Source organism: Sinohyriopsis cumingii, chromosome 14 (assembly GCF_028554795.1).
Source record: "Sinohyriopsis cumingii isolate HCF-2022 chromosome 14, ASM2855479v2, whole genome shotgun sequence".
NCBI lineage: Eukaryota > Metazoa > Mollusca > Bivalvia > Unionida > Unionidae > Sinohyriopsis > Sinohyriopsis cumingii.
Genome location: NC_142974.1, coordinates 97,209,928 through 97,224,349, shown reverse-complemented (window position 1 = coordinate 97,224,349; position 14,422 = coordinate 97,209,928). Strand labels below are relative to the sequence as shown.

At 34.3% G+C, this 14,422-nt stretch overlaps 1 protein-coding gene across 1 annotated transcript in view; it reads left to right on the top strand.

Annotated features, from left to right (window-relative positions):
• The window catches only part of LOC149784449 (dolichyl-diphosphooligosaccharide--protein glycosyltransferase subunit 2-like), a 67,837-nt gene that overhangs the window by 48,729 nt on the left and 4,686 nt on the right, over positions 1-14,422 (top strand). The window contains exons 14-19 of the mRNA XM_089932990.1: positions 143-232; positions 3,764-3,868; positions 4,670-4,753; positions 5,575-5,670; positions 6,606-6,681; positions 12,550-12,679. Coding sequence (XP_089789116.1) covers positions 143-232; positions 3,764-3,868; positions 4,670-4,753; positions 5,575-5,670; positions 6,606-6,681; positions 12,550-12,679 — 581 coding nt within the window. The remainder of the gene's footprint in view (positions 1-142; positions 233-3,763; positions 3,869-4,669; positions 4,754-5,574; positions 5,671-6,605; positions 6,682-12,549; positions 12,680-14,422) is intronic.

Below are 14,422 nucleotides of genomic sequence, written 5' to 3'. Positions count from 1 at the left end.
ATACAAGTCACTAGCAGTGCATTTCTCTCTGGGTGTGGTCAAATTATATATATATATATATATATATATATATATATATATATATATATATATATATATATATAAACTTTTAACATTACAATTCACATTTCTTTTTTTTAAGGCATTTGTGAAGTTTACAAATTTGAAAACCAAAGAAGAAATCATCTTCATATCTGAGCCTGATTCTTCTCTCACCAACACCTTTGACTTGGTAAGTCAATTATGGATATATTGAATAATTTTTAATGGGAATTTATCAGATATACCTTAGTTTTTAGATTTATGCACTAGTAACCAACAAAGCATTATTGCACCTGTAAGTTACTTCTGCACCCTGGGCTATATTGTAGAATTAGAATACAAGGTCAATTTCTGAAAAGCTTTTGTAATTTGGTAGTCAGAAACTTACCTCAACCCTTCAATCATGGACAGCGATCAAGCACACAATAGATGTACAAGATAGGTTGTTCCAGTTTAATTTGCATCATCTCAACTTGAATGGCATTGGTATCTATGATGGGATGATGTTGGTAAATGTAGTCAAATAAGTTTTTCATCCCACCTGCCAACTCCACCTCCACATTACATTCCTAAAAGAGGGGCTGAGTGGTCAAAGATGCTTGCATTTACAGATCACTGACATCTCACTGCTGTCAGCATAGGTTTGTCACAGATAGGCCTATGTGTGTGAGACAGCTTGCAGGTAGCATCCATTTGGTTGGTGGTTCTTCCTGGGGTCCTCCTAGTTTCTTTCACCACCAAATATACTGGATGCTGTGTATAGCCTGTATTGTGCTAAAAATGGCATTAAACATACCCAACTTGGCACTACTGAAAGACGATTTGGTTATAGCCAAAACTCGCACATGACATTGAGATGTTTGAGTAAACTGAATAGTAAACAGGACTGAAGCCAAAATTGTAACGTTTTTTCTTGCTTTTGTGATGTAAAGGAAGATACATAAAACCTGCTGCAGTTGGGATAATTAACATCAGCTTGATATTGATATGTGATGAACTGGAGCCCAGGATGAGTAGTGTGCACTAATTTCTTTGGTGGAGTTACTATACCATTAGGCTTTTTAGCTTTGTTGCTCTACATTATCATTAGATGAGATTTTCCACTACAGTAGCCAAGGAATTGCAACCATTAGGTTAAAAGAGAACAATATTGTTGATTGAACCATGGACAGTAGGAAAAGTAATATAGTGATCCTGGTACTTTTGATGAAATTGGTGTATAGATACATATTATTGAAAATGAACTAAAATTGGTGTCCAAATACATGCCATTGAAAATGAACTACAATTGCTGTCCAAATACATGTCATTAAAAATGAACTACAATTGCTTTCCAAATACGTGTCATTGAAAATGAACTAAAATTGGTGTCCAGATATGTCATTAAAAATGAACTACAATTGCTGTCCAAATGCATAACATTAAAAATGAACTACAGTTGCTGTCCAAATACATCTTTGAAAATTAACTACAAGTGCTGTCCAAATACATGTCATTGAAAATGAAATACAATTGCTGTCCAAATACATATTGAAAATGAAATGGACAATTGCTGTCCAAATACACATCATTGAAAATGAACTAAAATTGCTGTCCAAATACACATCATTGAAAATGAACTAAAATTGCTTTCCAAATACACATCATTGAAAATGGACTACAATTGCTGTCCAAATAAAAATCATTGAAAATGAACTACAATTGCTGTCCAAATACACATCATTGAAAATGAACTACAATTGCTGTCCAAATACACATCATTGAAAATGAACTAAAATTGCTTTCCAAATACATATTGAAAATGAACTAAAATTGCTGTCCAAATACACGTCTTTGAAAATGAACTACAATTGCTATCCAAATACATATTGAAAATGGACTACAATTACTGTCCAAATACAAATCATTGAAAATGAACTACAATTGCTGTCCAAATACACATCATTGAAAATGAACTACAATTGCTGTCCAGATACATATAATTAAAAATGAACTACAATTGCTGTCCAAAAAAAGTCATTGAAAATGAACTGCAATTTCTGTCCAAATACATATTGAAAATGGACTACAATTGCTGTCCAAATACACATCATTCAAAATGAACTAAAATTGCTGTCCAAATACACATTGAAAATGAACTAAAATTGCTGTCCAAATACACATCATTGAAAATGAACTACAATTGCTGTCCAAATACACATCATTGAAAATGAACTACAATTGCTGTCCAGATACATAAAATTAAAAATGAACTACAATTGCTGTCCAAATACACATCATTGAAAATGAACTAAAATTGCTGTCCAAATACACATCACTGAAAATGAACTACAATTGCTGTCCAGATACATATAATTAAAAATGAACTACATTTACTGTCCAAAAAAAGTCACTGAAAATGAATTGCAATTTCTGTCCAAATACATATTGAAAATGGACTACAATTGTTGTCCAAATACATTAATTAAAAATGAATACAATTGCTGTCCAAATACACATCATTGAAAATGAACTACAATTGCTGTCCAAATACATATAATTAAAAAGGAGCTACAATTGCTGTCCAAATACATGTCATTGAAAATGAGCTACAATTGCTGTCCAAATACATGTCATTGAAAATGAACTGCAATTTCTGTCCAAATACATATTGAAAATGGACTACAGTTGCTGTCCAAATACATACCATTGCAATTGAACTACAATTGCTGGCGGGGCCCCGAGCAGCAGAGTGGTCTAAAGTGCTCACCTTTGTGGATCAATGTCATCTCACCTCGGTCTGCGTGGGTTCAAGTCTTAGGTTTGACTAACTTGGGTATGTGAAAAAAGCTTGCCTGTAGCTTCTCGTGGGTCAGTGGTTCTTCCTGGGATTTTCCATTGTTCTTTTTCCACTAGTTATACTGGCTGCCATGTATAGCCTGTCTTGTGCTAAAAATGGCATTAAACCCTACAAGAACAACAACAATTGCTGTCCAAATACATACCATTGAAAAATAAAGTACATTGCTGTCCAAATACATATCATTAAAAATTAACTACAATTGATGTCCAAATACATATCATTAAAAATTAACTACAATTGATGTCCAAATACATATCATTAAAAATTAACTACAAATGATGTCCAAATACATATTAAAAATTAACTACAATTGATGTCCAAATACATATCATTAAAAATTAACTACAATTGATGTCCAAATACATATCATTAAAAATTAAATAAGTTTTAACACATGAAAGACATAAAATACGTTTCAAATCTGAAAGGTAATGCAATTTCCTTTTATTTGTTCTAGTTAACTGTTCTTTTCTCTTGCTGTAAATATAACTTATATAGACACACCAGACAATCAAGTGTTGCATGGTTGATGAGAAATTTTGCATTTTCACATGTGAAAATGTAAGAATTATTTTTCACATATGAAAATATAAATAAAAACATGTAGAAAATATTTGCTAATTTTCTTTATTTCACTCTTAATGTATATAATAAAAGTTTTTTGTTTGTTTGTTTTTTATTGATGAGTTCATTGTCAGGATTATTCTTTAAACCTTGTATTTTGATGGCGAGTAATTTAGTTTGAGTATCATGTTAAAGAATACAAAATTGGAATGTGCAAGAGTCGTAAACAGAACAATTCTCATAACTTTATTTTTACAGGGGATATACATGATACTAGAAATACTTTATGTAATCATTCATAATCTGCATTTTCAGGATGTTGGGGCCACCGGTAAGGAATTTAAATACACCTCTGGACGCTATAGCATGGACCTTATAGTGGGAGATGCTGTTATTGAGAACCCATTTTCCTGGACAGTGGTAAAGTTCTAAAATTAGGTCTATTTTAGAATCAAAAATTTAGTACGGAAAGTCCCCATTATTAAGACCCCCCCCTCAAACAAAGGGAGATAAGATTTTGATTATGGTAAGAATTTAAGGAAGAAATAAAGTTGGGTAGAAAAATGTTTTCAGAAGCTTTCAGGTTGCTTCCTTCTAGACTAATTCTGTGTTGCATTGTTTACATCTTGTCAGTTTCATTTACAGAATGTTGCAAACTCCTGAAGATATATCGTTATATGAATGCTAATTTTCTATTCAAATATTCACTCGAATATTCTTGTTTCATTATTCATTTCAGCATTAGCAAGAGCTAAAGTTACACCATGACATGCTAGATACTTAGAGTTGGAGAAATAGTCTCATGAATTAGCCCTCTTTTTCGAGGAAGTGTTGATGTGGTCCTGTTTATCCATTGCGATTTTATCTCTAAGAGATGAAACATTATCATTCACCTGCAAGAACACTGAAAGACGTGTGCATATGGTTAAAACTGTATTGAGCAGCAACCTATGGGAATTTTAAAATCTTTCCTCATTAGCTGAGCTGGTAAATGGTCAATACAAGTTTATCCATTTCCTTTAAAATTTGGTTGTGAAACTGCAGGAATATGCCTTTAGGATAGGTGATTATCAAAGATGTGACACATAAGGCAGGTTTTAGCTATATAAAGGTTTTTTTTGTGCTTTTCAGCACAATTGAAATTATGAATGCACAAATACATTTTGAGTTTGATTATGACTTAAAAGTACATGTACAAATGAGCACTGAATCATTTTACAGGCTGACGTGGATCTGACATTTCCAGAGAAAGCTACTGAAGAACCAAAGCCACAGAGCCAGTATGCCAAGAAGCCCGAGATCAAGGTACTCTGTCTAATGCAATTAATCCATTTGATCTGCACTTTATTGGTTTTACTTTGACCATTTTGAATGGATTCTACGTTTGATTGTTGAACATCCAGTCATTAATATGCTCTGCAGCTTGGTTGAAAATTTCCCTGTTATGTTGCAATAAGCAAGGATTATTTTGATGCATTATGCAAAATCACCATCAGGTGTGCTCTGAATAATTTAAATATTGGAATGTAGCTCATTAGGCTACCAGGAAATAAACCCAGTAGTCCTTGAATTTATTAGCCCAGAGAAGGCACTTTAATAAACAAACTATTAGTTGTTAGCCAGATAATTTTTCATTTTTTTTTGATTGATTGCTAATTTTCCACGTTGGAAAAGGATTTAATGTAGTTTATTTAAAAAAAGTTCAGCTAATCAAGATATGAAGTTGCTTACTTGGCAGTGGGAACTCAGTCATATAGAGCTCATACCCAGCCTCCCTGGGTTTCATGCAAACATGTAGCTCAGTCACAATATTCTAGTAAGTTCGATGCAGATACATAGCCCACATTCATCATTTTGGTAGCCCCCTATTGGAACTATGCCAACATGTAGCCCACACACAGCATTCTCTAGTAGTCACCTGAGTTCCATGCAAGCTAATAGCCCACACTAACAAATTCCATGCAAAACATTTGTAGGACTGTGATAAAGAATTAGGATGTAGATATTACACACTTTAAACAGGAAGGCTTTACATTGAGAAATACCATAACCTCACTTTAATATATGAAACTTAGGGCTGGTCCAGAAATAAGGGCTGTTCAGTTCAATTTTTATATATTTTCCAGCATCTTTTCCGTGAGCCAGATAAGCGCCCACCAGCAGTTGTATCTACTGCCTTTACAATCTTGGTTCTGGTGCCACTCTTCCTGATGTTTGCACTGGTAAGCAGTAACAATAATTTTTTAGTTCTGAACCATCAATCATATCAACTATCTGTATATACAATTTTTATATTTATCTCCATATCCAGTTCTTCATGCTGAATCCATCTCTTCATTAAAACAAACCAACCTATTCTATTAGTCTTCATGATTGTATATGCCCCCTATTCTAGAAGTTGCCGTTATTGTCTGTACTCTACATTCTAAAAGTCAGGCTTGATTGTAATTGCCCTCATTCCAGAAGTCTTCATGATTTTATATGCTTTCTGTTCCAGAAATCTTCGTGATTGTATATGCCCCTAGTATTTATTCTGTTGTCCAAGACTGGCTTGTAATTTTGAATAATAAAATGAGTCTGTGAATTCAATAATTTCCTCTTGAAATTTTTTGTGAATGAAATTACAAAATGTAATCTTGACAAATGTTCTTGTTGGATATTTGGTTATGTTCTCATGTTCAATATTGTGGTTGTAACACAGGAGTGATGATTTGAAAATATGATGTGATAATAGTCAGTAGAAAATGTCCATTGATATCTGTGTTGGTAATGCTCTGGGTAGAAATATAGACTGTATAGAACTTTCCACAATATAGAACATCAGAACATAACCAAATATCCAACAAGAACATATGACAAGATTACATTTTGTATTGAAACACGGAAGTGATGATTTCATACATTTTATTCTTGGAAAAAAATGTCCCTACATACGTGTCATTACAGCTCTATTTAGTGTCCTGTCCAATAATGTATAAGTTGGTTGGTTTCAAACAGCACTTTCAACACATTATTGCCAAAGTAATGGAATGTAAATGATTTTTCCAAGAATGAAGATGCAGCCAGTATTGGCTGGCTTTTTGGGTTTCAAACCTGTGTCTCTTGGTTCATGAATTTGAATGCTTAACCAGTTGAGCTACCATGTTTTCATTTACAGTGGTTCAAGCTTGGTGTCAACATCTCCAGTTTCCCAGTGTCCCTTAGCGCTGTTGGTTTCCATACCTGCCTTGGAGGTAAGTTCTCATTTTCTGCTTGTCTGTATGAGTTTTACTATGCCCCTAGCTGCCTGGGTGTCATCTTTAGTCATGTTAATCATAAACATTTTGTTTCACTGCTGATACTGACAGATATATTGGCATTATACTTTCATGGAACATAATTAAGACTATCCTTAAATTTTTCTTTGCCATGTCTTGGGTGGGAAAGTATGTCACAGTAACCTACTTTTATAATGCAGGTAACTTGGTTATTAAAATTGAAACGTATTGTGTAAATATTCTGTCTGCATGACTGTAAGCATGATATGTTCATAAAATGTGGTCCTGGTGTTTCTTACGTTATTCTGAAACTCAACAGGGAAATGTAAGTCACAGGCTTACATTTCTTAATTTAATGATTGTTGTTCACTGGTTAACTGCCAGTAGCTTCTCGTGGGTCGGTGGTTCTTTCCGGGGTTTTCTCTGGTTCTTCCTCCACCATTAATACTGGCCGCCATGTATAGCCTATCATGTGCTGCAAAATGGCGTTAAACCCCACAACAACAACAACAAAAAATCACTGGTTAACCCCAGTGTACAAACATTTACTGTTTTGCAAGTACATCTCCAGCTGTAGGTATGCCATGTTCATTGATCTTAAGGTGTTTCTTGCATCATTTTAAATCACCCAAGGTGAAAGTTGGGCCACAGCAACCAGTTTTTCTTATACAAATAACTCTGTTTTAAGATTAAACCCACTGTAAACAATTTTTTCATTTGTCATATCTACATTGATATTATTTCACGTATTCCTTGCATTATTCTAAACCACTCTGGGGGAAGGTAGGTCACATTTATTGTTATTAAATATTAACTCCAGTGTACAAGTTTTGTCATTCTGGCACATCTTCTGCTGAAGTCATGATATATTTGTTAAACTATCTCAGTGTGGATCGCCCCAGGGGAATCCAGTTCACCTCAGCCTACTTTTCTTCCAATATATAAAAGCATTTTACAAGTTCATACAGTAAATGTCTCACTGACGGATCTCCAGCTGTAGGACATGCGGTACTAACGATATGGAAAAATGGGAACCAGCCTGGAAATGGGTGAACGTAAAATAGAGTATATGTGGGTTTGGCTGATCAGGATTGGTTAAAACATTAACCCTTGGAGGTTTTTGTTGTTTTCACCTGAAATTCGAGTTTTGAAAGCTATTTATAAATACATCTTAATACATCAACTTCCAGGTGATTTCCCAATAACCTAATGCTTAGTTGTGTTAGAAACATCGTTTTTCATTGGCTATTTGGATCATGCATGAGCAGAAAGGGTAAAAGTTGGAGTTCTTTTTATTTTATTTTTTGGGGTATTTTTTTGCTTTATGGACCCATTCTTTTCATATTGAGACCACTCTTTATTTCAGATGCCCATATTTTTCTACTTTTTGCAATGGTTCATCTGTCTGTTTGCAGTTCATACCGGTCTGCCTTAGATATGAGACCAAAAAGTCTCAAATCCTGACATAAAATCAGGTTCCAACCACAGCAGATTTTGAGTGGAAAAAATTGGGTCCAAAAAATGAGGTTTTCCCCTCTTTATTTTGTAGTGCAACTAGAACTTCCAGATTATTTGGTATCATTGTAGAGCTACATCTGTCTACCTTTCTATAATACCACTCACTTTAGTCTATCTTCCATGACCTTGACGCTACAGAGCTTGGCAGTAGACTACTACCTCCTGCCATGTAAACTTGTCGGCAGGGGTTAATGTGTGAAGTTATGTTTTAGGGAAAAAATCTTTTGAGAGCTTATCCTAGTTGTTAGTGAAAAAAATAGAGACATTGTTTTATTGATGGAATTTCAGTCCTTTAATAGTCTTGAGTTTAGAACACTCATTACTAAAATCAGCACCTGACTCTTTGGTGCAGAATTGAAACACATGCAGGTCCAGAAAATTCAGCGGCTCATATCCTTTCCTCTACACAGAAGCTGACATCCAGATTTCATCTATACTGATAAATATAGATTTGATCATGAGCTCTCAAAAATTTTAAGTTACTGAATTTTTAATATGGTGTTTGCATAGGTTTACAATGGGAAATGATTTAGTACTGTGAGTCCTGTAGGTGTGCGTTGTTTATAACATTTGATCTGGATGTTAATTACATCATTCTGAACTATCTTGGGTGAAAGTTTGTCACAAATCTAGTTTGCTTGTACTAGTAACTTGTAGAATAAATACTAATCCATTGTAATATCATAGCTGCTTCCTTTAAGCTCTTGCATGCAGCTGGATTCATTCCTTTCTATGTCCACATCATTTAAAAACCATGACAAAGCCATCCTCATATTGCACGCCATCTTCAAATCTCTTCCATGCCCAAATAGAGGGGATGTGGGATGTCATGGGTTTGAACCCTGGCCGAGTAGCTGTCTTGCTAGGCATTCAATATTAATAAGTGGTTAGTGTTAAGACTGGTCGGCCTAGTATCAGGATAATGGGACTGAGTGGGACATCATGCCACATGTCTGCAGCATGATGCCTCACACTGTAGATATAGCAATATGACTGCAAAATTGTTAAAGCTATGTTAAAAATCCAAATCATACACTTGTACCCAAATAGAGAAGTCCAGAAACTTGCTTCCAATGAAGCAGACCTACCACCAGCGCAGAGACCCATGGCATAATACAGGGAATGTCTGGTTTCAAAAACAGTTTCTCTTCAAAAAATGATGCCATGCCTGTTTGACTTTTTTCTGATACTCAGTGAGTGTGGGAAGTTGTTAACATCCATCATGAAGTTGGAATTGCCCATCCTCAATGGCCATGGTTCTCATAAGAATATATACTCTCCTTGAGTTGTCAAGCTCCTTCACAACACAACTTTACAAATTTTTTTAATTTCATGCCTTCTCAAGCTTAGAGCTTTCCTACCAAGCACCCAAGTTCATAGACCCATAGAATGGTTCTCATTCAGGAGGGAGACCTTACAGGCCACACACAAAGCCTGAACATTTCTTTGTAGCAAGATGTGAATTCTTTCATTTCACTTTTCATCTCCAGTTCTCCACCTGCTGTTTTCTTTGAAGATAAAGTGAGCTGGGTTTTACCCCTTCACATTGCTCCATATGTACAAGTTTTCTGGTAATGAAGGCCATATAGACAGACTGTCTTTGATATGAGTGGATGTTACCTGGAAAGAGTACAATCATCTTCCCTTCATTTAGTACAATCATCTTCTCATCATTTTAGCTATGTTCTGTAACAGAGAGAATCCATTCCCCAGACTCTTAGGTGGTGTCTTCATTGACAAACTTCATTCAATATCAAATTTGTCCACGTGGAGTGAAGGATTAGGGCCAGAAAAACGATATCTCCATTGCTTTTGAGAATTTCAACTTCTCAGTTTTAGCCAAAATAGAATTGGTTTCTGTAATGTTGATTATCGTTGCAGAAAATTTATGACAACTTTCATAAAAGAACCTTTTTCGATGTGACATTAGCATGAGAAGGCAGAATTAGTTAACCAAATTATCTGCTGTTCTGCCATAATGGTTCAATTTCTTTTGTGAAAGTCCATGATTTAATTATGAAGAATGAGCTCCTGATGTGTGAAATAAGCCCATTGCCTTGACAGCAGTTTTGTTTGGACCTTTCACCCCAGGGGCATCTATCTACTAAGGCAAATTGAATCCATCAGAATATCTTTCTTGTTCTTACCACTGAAGAAAGGAAAGAATATTTCTTTGGAGACTTTGTTCTGCATATGCAGCCTACATGAAACTAGCCCATGTTAAATTTCTTGCACATCCTCCTCATCACCACTAGCATAGTGTTCATGTTTAACTTGTTCCCAAACTGAGATCACCCAATCTGTGACAAATAATAAAATTGTTAAGTGTTGCATATTATCACTAGATATACATAAATGCTAAGACAGAAATACTAAATCATTATTTGTTGTATATTATCACTAGATATACACCAATGCTAAGACAGAAATACTAAATCAGTATTTCTTGCATATTATCACTAGATATACACCATTGCTAAAACAGAAATACTAAATCATCATTTCTTGCATATTATCACTTGATATACACCATTGCTAAAACAGAAATACTAAATCATCATTTCTTGCATATTATCACTAGATATACACCATTGCTAAAACAGAAATACTAAATCATCATTTCTTGCATATTAGCTATACACCATTGCTAAGACAGAAATACTAAATCATCATTTCTTGCATATTATCACTAGATATACACCATTGCTAACAGAAATACTAAATCATTATTTGTTGCATATTATCACTAGATATACACCAATGCTAAGACAGAAATACTAAATCAGTATTTCTTGCATATTATCACTAGATATACACCATTGCTAAAACAGAAATACTAAATCATTTCTTGCATATTATCACTAGATCTAGATATACACCATTGCTAAAACAGAAATACTAAATCATCATTTCTTGCATATTAACTATACACCATTGCTAAGACAGAAATACTAAATCATCATTTGTTGCATATTATCACTAGATATACACCATTGCTAAGACAGAAATACTAAATCATTTCTTGCATATTATCACTAGCTATACACAATTGCTAAGACAGAAATACTAAATCATTATTTCTTGCATATTTTCACTAGATATACACCATTGCTAAGACAGAAATACTAAATTATTTCTTGCATATTATCACTAGCTATACACAATTGCTAAGACAGAAATACTAAATCATTATTTCTTGAATATTATCACTAGCTATACGCCATTGCTAAGACAAATATTAAATCATTAGCTGTTGCATATTATCACTAGATACACACCAATGCTATGATAGAAATACTAAACCATTAGTTGTTGCATATTATCACAATATACACACTGATGCTATGACAGTTGTTGTTCTTGTAGGGTTTAAAGCCAATTTTTAGCACACGATAGGCTATACATGGCAGCCAGTACTAATGGTGGAGAAAAAACACCCGGGGAAAACCTCGGAAAGAACCACTGACCTATGAGAAGCTACTGGAAAGCTTTCTCACAAACCCACATTGGCCGAATCCAAGACTCGAACCCATGAAGACAGAGGTGAGATGGCAATGGTCCGTAACGGAGAGTGCATTAGACCACTCGGACATTCGGGGGCCCCCGATGCTATGATAAATACTAAATCATTAGTTGCATATTATCACTAGATACACACTTGTGCTATGACAGAAATACTAAATCATTAGTTGATAATATGGCACTTCACTGCAATTTAGATTTATTTATTAGATGTTGGAAAGATACATGTGGCAGAACCTGAAAATTTATTTGATATTTGTGTGAGGTTAATATGTAAAGAGCAGGCAGTATTGCAATGGGAGGAAGAAGAAATAATAAAAGAAGTCATCAATCGGCTTGTATTAATTGAAAAAGTACTATTATTATTAGCTATACCACTCAGACCAGAAGAGCTTATGGGATGGAATAAATGCAAATGGTGCCAATCTTACATTCATTATAGCCACTACAAAGAGTTAATTTGAAAATTGTATCAATGAAGTGTATCACAGATAGTTTCAACATTTGACAGTTACATAAAAAAGGATCTTGTATTGAATTCCAGGAAATTCTTTTTGAACAGTAGAGCTTCAGTGTCTTTGAGGGTTTCCATTTTATACTTGTAAAAGGTGAATGTGTTTTGTACTTTCCTGTGCCATAATAGGCCTAAATTTTGTTGGTCTAATTCAAGAAAGTTGGTTTGTATCCGGGTTTTTTTAAGTTTGATGTTGAATGTAAATTCTTTACAGATCTGAATCTTGACATGAATTGAGCACGTAATGAGTATGTACATCTTTTATTGTAGTTACTCTTTCTCCATTTCAGCCATCTTTGGTTTGTACTACTGCTACTGGCAGTACCTGAACATGTTTCAGACTCTACGATACCTGGGCATTTTAGCCATACCAACATTTGTATTTGGAAACCGATTGCTAAGTGGAATAGCAGCTAAAAGGTAAATCTCTTCAAAGTTCATTTTAGAGATGGAAAAGGTGGGGACCAAAGGTAGGGAGGCCCATCGCCATGTGTCAAAACAGCATACAAAGTATATTTCAATTTTAAACAATTATTTTATTTGATGAAGTCTTTTCAAATAGATAAAGTACTACAAACTATGCAACATTCTGAAACTCATGGGAAATGCTTTCTGAGATGCTTCCTACAAATGACATATTTCATTACAAAACATATCAGGAAGTCTATAAATTTCTCTTAGTTTGATCTTGATATGCAGTACTATAAATCTGAGAAAAAAGAATAACACTGGTAACTTTACTTTTATTTACAAACTGTGTTATAAATCTGAAAAATGACAAAATCTTTCAAAATATGTAGCATTTTCTCATGTTCTTGAACAAAAATATTTTACTAATTTTGACACCTTTGTAGGTTATCTTTAAACAGTTTCATCAATGCATACAATACTAAAGGAAAAACTACTTTTATGATGTACAGCCTTGTAAACAAATAGACAAGATGGTCTTAAAAGTGCCATATTAGGATTTTTCTTTTTATCAAAATTTTTATGTCCAGGTGTCCATCAACAGAAGATAGAAAGACTCTGTTAATCAAAGTAAACACTGTTTCAAATTGATCTACAGGTGGTCTAAATAATAAAACACCAAAAACATGTTTCAAAAATGTCTACATTTCCTATATAATTAAGTGAAAAATGATTTCAGTTTTCTCTGACTTTTAAGGGGAGATAATCCAAAAAATCTGGACCCAACTTTTCTCAAAATTAATTTTTTTTCTTTGAATTGACCAACCACCATCAAAAAGAAGAAAAAGATAGGGGTGGCTATTATTTCTTGGCACATACTGCAAGCAATGCATCAACATATATCAACTCAGTTCTGACCAATATTCACTCAGAGAATCCAGCAGAGAAAATTGAACACCAGTTCCTAGGGAGTGCAGTGATGAATGCTGATGACACATTACCTTCAAACCACATTATCTTAAAACTCCTTTGAACCCTATTGAATTTATATTCGAATTGTATCTATTGCAACATTGTATGACAGTACTAAAAAGGGAAAATTTTAGGCATGTGGAAATTGGTGTCCAGGCTTGTGGAATTTCAATCAGAGCTTGTGAGTTTACATGTCACCTGCCTGGGGCCTGTGTCTAAAAAAATATTCACTGAGCAATGGTTATACCAGAAAACGTGTGTTCTCTGTTTGGTACTAAATGAAAATGGTGTTGATTTAACGATAGTGTGGCCACCTTGGCAGCCATCTTGAAAAATCCTGAAAAACTTGATATTGCTTCTCTTTCTACATGGAAAGTCATATTGATGTGAAGTTTTCACCCGAAGACTAATTGTAATGTGTTGTTTTGGTTCTGAATGAAAATGGTGCTGATCTGACCTCAAGTATGGCTGCTACAATGAACATATTTCAGTCTTGTCATTAATTTTCCTAAATGGATGGTCATGTGAACACGAGATTTTCACCAAAAGTCTTCTTACTGTGTCTTGATTGTCCTAAATGAAAGTGATGCCCATCTGAAATCAGATATGGCTGCCACAGTGGCTAATTTAAAAATCTTTTTTCTCACAAGAATAGTAGTTGATTTCAACAGTTAGTACTTAAAAAGAAGAAATGGGTCATAATTTGTCTATTCCTTTGGTGGATTCAGTTCCTTCAAGAGTTTATGGAATGCCTGTTGTGCATCATACATCAGTTATTTTTTC